We start from the raw sequence: 5,000 nt of genomic DNA on the forward strand, positions 1-5,000 counted from the left end.
ATATAATGTACAAGCTAAATGTACTATATATATTTATATATATATATGATATGCTAATTAATGTTCAGTTTTAAAGTGATAACAAGCTTATGTTTTTTTTTTCTTGTTTGTTATTCAAAATATGCTAAAGTGAAAGGTAACGCAATGACATGCAATCCTACCTCTGGTTGAAGATGCGAGAAACACTTTTTTCAAATTTATTGTTGGACAAGATATATGGGTGGGGTGGGGTGGGGGGTGGGGGGAGAGGAGAAGATCCATTCAGGAAAAGCGATAATTAGGAAAGGAGAAAATAAAGAACACCATTTGATATCTCCGAGGAATCTTCTAATGAGGAAATGGAAAATTGAGATTCTAAACAAAAGAAAAAAGGGGCTTTGAATTCAAGGAATGTGGACGAAAATAGGAACACGTCTTTCAGCCTCGCCAGGAAAAAAAAGGAAAATAAACCATCAAGAACAAGAACAAGAAGAAAAAAAGGAAAGGAGAGAGAGAAAAAAAACAGGGAAATAGGATTATTTATATATATATTTTTTTCAAAACTATTGCTTCCTGGAAACGAAAAGGAAAACACTCCAGCCTCGCCAAGGTAAGAAAAGAAAAAGGAAAAAAGAAAAGAAAAAAAGAGTCAAAACTCCAAGACCAAGAAAAACAGGAAAAAGAAGAAGAAGAAGAAAAAAACAAATCCCCCAAATCCAAGGAATCAGGAAAACAGAAAAGAAAAGAAAAAGAAAAAAAAAAAAACATTACAAGGCCGCAGAAACCAGACGAGGCCAGGCAGCGAGTCTCCAGCCTCCCAGCCTCCCTCCTTCTCTCCCTTCCCTCAGACGCGACTCCGGACACTCATATCTCGCGAAATGTCCGTAGATTTCTCGGCTGCCGGAAGAGGTGTTGCGACTCCCCCGATCTCTCCGTTGAGGGATGGAAAGCACAGTCCGTTCTGGCTTGACTTGAGGCTGCCGTTCGGATGGTCGTGGACGCCGTTGAGCTTCTGGGAGAGAGAGGATGGTTGGGGTGGTTATGACGGGGTGGATGAGGATGATGGTGGTGGTGATGGTAATGGTGATGAGGATAGTGGTGGTGGTGGTGATGATATGATGGTGGTGGTGGTTGTGATGGTGGTGATGATGATGGTGATGATGATGATGGTAATGATAAATATAACAAAAATTGTAGTAGTAGTAGCAGTAATAGTAGTGATGATTATGATAATAATGATAATAGCAGTAGTAATAGTGATGATTGTAAGAATATGATAACATTAATCTGAAAATAGTTGAGAAGATTGACGTGGCTGTGTTTGTTTGTTTCTTTGTTTGTAAACAGATGTGAGTGTATATGAGATTGTGAAGGAGCAAGGAAAAGAAAAACAAGATCTTGCAATTGAATGAAGGATAAGAAAACGAGGAAGAGGAAAGGAAAGACGGATGAAAAACAAGGAAGAGGAAATACTCCCCGGAACATATGTTTTTTTTCCAATGAGAATTATTTTCTGAAAATAAAAAAAAATCTTTACGATGCATTTGAGTTTGAAATATGTCGAAAGAGTATTTCTTTGATGTATTAATATTAATTTATATAATCTTACTGTATTAACATATACACATCATAATTCATCTATTTCTCTGTTACGTTATTTTGTTCGAAGGAGAGAAAAAGAAAAGAAAAAAAAAGAAAAAAAAATCTGTAGGTTAAAGGATGACTTCGCTATTTCCGCGTTATTGCAATTAGAATGAGTGTAAGAAAGAGCAGACAGAATGATGAGGAGAACTAGAAAGGGTAGTGGGAGAGGTAGGCGGATGATAGACAGAAAGAAAACACACACACATACACATACACACTCTGTCACTCACTCACACTCTCTCTCTTTCTCTCACACACACACATACTCGGTCACTAACATTCTCACACACTCTGTCTCTCAATCACACACACTATCACTCACTCACATTCTCTTTCTCTCTTTCACACACACATACAAACACACACGCTGTCACTCTTTCTCTCCTTTTTTTCTCTCTCTCTCTCACACACACACACACACACACTTTCACACTCTTTCTCTCCTTCACACACACACACACACTTTCACTCTTTCACACTCTTTCTCTCCTTCACACACACACACACACACACACTTTCACTCTTTCACACTCTTTCTCTCCTCTCTCTCTCTCACACACACACATACACACTTACCTTCTGACTACTGCGCTTCCTGTAAGCTTTGATGTAAAAATCAGTAAAGAGGACGAGAAAGACGACAGCCATGATGCCAACCCAGCGGATAATAGGCATCGGGACTGGGCACTCAACCATCATAGCCTGAAGAGCAAGAAGGGCATAAAGCACACACAAATACACAGCGAAAATAACAACAAAAAACACGACAGACGGATCCCCAGGTATGTATAGTCAACAGATTTAAGTGTAATTGTGAAAAAAGGGTCAAATTTCTATGAACATGACATAGCTTGACTTGACCTTTGCTGGGCGAAGAAGCGGCACAGGCTTTACAAAGTTTTATTCTTTAGTTATTATTCTTAGATGGGTTAATGAAATACTTAGCTTTATGCATATATATCAGAGAGAGACAGAGAGTGACAGAGAAAGAGATATATAGATAGGTGGAAAGATAGATAAAGAAACAAATAGACATATAGAGAGAGAAAGAGAAAGAGAGAGAGAGAGAGAGAGAGCGAAAGCGAGAGAGAGATAGAGAGAGAGAGAAAGATTGAAAGAGCGCGAGAGAGAGAAAGAAAGAAAGAGAGCGAGAAAGAGCGAGAGAGAAAGAGAGAACGACCAAGAGAGCAAAAGAGAAAGAGAGAGAGAGAGAGTTAGAACCACACAAACAAAGAGAGAAAAAACGAAAAAAGAAAGAGAGCGATAATTCTCAAAAAAACAAAACAAAACCAAAAAACTCACTGTAAGAGAGTGCAAAACCATCAGAACAAACTGAACCATCTGGATGGACGTGACGTATTTCTTCCACCAGAGGTAAGGGCGGGCGATGGGACCCAGAGCAGCCAGGAGATAATACGAGTACATGACAGTATGTACGAAGGAATTCAAGAATCCGGCGAAGGTGTTGTGGCCGCCTGGAGGTTGAAGGGTGGGTGGGTGGTTGGGGGAGAGGTGGAAAAGAAGCGTTTGTTAATCCGGAGTGAATTGAAATCAGATTTATTAGAATCATAATCGATCACTTGTTAGATTAAAGGGTTGGATTTACTCTTCCGTCCACTTACCTTATTCTTTAGTCCACTTTTTCGGTGCGTCTATCTACTTGCTTGGTCTTTTTTAACGACTTAACTGGTCTGTCTATTAATATATATCTTGTCTCTCTAGCCACTGGAATCATCTTTCTATCCACATACCTGCTCTATCTATCCACTTACTTACCATTCTGTCCACTTACCAGCTTCGTTTATCCACTTATCTTCATGCTCTATCTATCCCCTTATACATCTATCTATCTACCCACGTACCTAGAATCCTCCCCTCCACTTATCCATTCTTCTAAACCCCTTCTACTCCTATCCACTTACCTAGTCCGTTTATCCACTTATCCATTCTTCTAAACCCCTTCTTCTCCTTCTATCCACTTACCTCGTCCGTTTATCCACTTATCTTCATGTTCTATCTATCCCCTTATACATCTATCTATCTCTCCCACGTACCTAGAATCCTCCTCTCCACTTATCCATCCTTCTAAACCCCTTCTACTCCTTCTATCCACTTACCTAGTCCGTTTATCCACTTATCTCCATGCTCTATCTATCCCCTTATACATCTCTCTATCTACCCACGTACCTAGAATCCTCCTCTCCACTTATCCATTCTTCTAAACCACTTCTTCTCCTTCTATCCACTTACCTCGTCCTTCGGTCTACTCATCTACCATTCCATCCACTTACCAGGATGATAACGGACGCCGTACCACATACTAACGGGCATAGTGGCGTGGTGGACGACGTGGAGGAGGGAGATGTGGGCGTATTTCTTATGAGCCACGAAAAAGATCTGTCAGTCAGGGAATATATCATGAGTTATTCGTTCTTGTTGCTAAGGATTGTTCGTTTTTGCTTATGGTGACCCGATTTTTTTTTTTTTTTTTTTTTTGGGGGGGGGGGGGTTAGTCAGTAACTAATCTTTCTGCTGATCTTAATGTCACATAAAGACCGTATATATATATATTTGATGACGAATCACGTAACTTAATGATTATTTCTTACCGTATCCATGAAGTCGATAATTTTGGAGAAATAATACCAATAGGCAACGTTGAGCATCTGCAAAGTTGAAAATGCAACATATTTCAAACTTCAATAGGGAAACCGCGACTAGTTCTATCAATATAGAGAGAAAGAAACGAACAAAAAACAAAAATAAATAACGTTAACCAACTAATGCCAAAACCAAAAACTAAAAACCTGGACAAATAAACAACACAAACAGTATCAGAATCATAATAAATTATCATCGACCAAATACACTATCTCACAACAAACAAACAAAACAAAAAAATCACAAATAACTAATTCTTACCTGAAGGCCTCTCGGACTGTTGCCAAAGTCACAAGGTTCACACACGAATTTGTATTTGCCGAACCACCCCGCCATGCCAGACTGAAGGAAAAGAAAGACGAGGCATTAAACTTTCTTGTGCTGTGTCTTGATGCTTGTTATGAATATAAAGTGGTAATTCAAGAGTGTGTGTGTGTGTGTGTGTGTGAGAGAGAGAGAGAGAGAGAGAGAGAGAGAGAGAGAGAGAGAGAGAGAAAGGAAAAGAGAGTGAGAAAGATAGAGATAGATAAATAGATAGATAGATAGAGAGAGAGAAAGAGAAAAGAGAGTGAGAAAGATAGAGATAGATAGATAGATAGAGAGACAGAGAGAGAGAGAGAGACAGAAAGAGAGAGAGAGAAAGAGAGAAAGGAAAAAAGAGTGAGAAAGATAGAGATAGGTAGATAGATGGATAGATAGATAGAGAGAAAGATAAA

General features: G+C 39.2%; 1 protein-coding gene across 1 annotated transcript in view; it reads right to left on the minus strand.

Annotated features, from left to right (window-relative positions):
- Positions 1-785: 785 nt before the first annotated feature.
- LOC122242460 (very long chain fatty acid elongase 7-like) overlaps positions 786-5,000 on the minus strand; it is a 7,931-nt gene continuing 3,716 nt past the window's right edge. The window contains exons 4-9 of the mRNA XM_086547791.1: positions 4,546-4,626; positions 4,233-4,289; positions 3,915-4,020; positions 2,926-3,098; positions 2,200-2,325; positions 786-991 (exon numbers count right to left, since the gene is read on the minus strand). Coding sequence (XP_086403917.1) covers positions 824-991; positions 2,200-2,325; positions 2,926-3,098; positions 3,915-4,020; positions 4,233-4,289; positions 4,546-4,626 — 711 coding nt within the window. The 3' untranslated portion in view covers positions 786-823. The remainder of the gene's footprint in view (positions 992-2,199; positions 2,326-2,925; positions 3,099-3,914; positions 4,021-4,232; positions 4,290-4,545; positions 4,627-5,000) is intronic.

Source organism: Penaeus japonicus, unplaced genomic scaffold, assembly GCF_977035675.1.
Source record: "Penaeus japonicus unplaced genomic scaffold, GWHDUDI00000001_assembly GWHDUDI00000020, whole genome shotgun sequence".
NCBI lineage: Eukaryota > Metazoa > Arthropoda > Malacostraca > Decapoda > Penaeidae > Penaeus > Penaeus japonicus.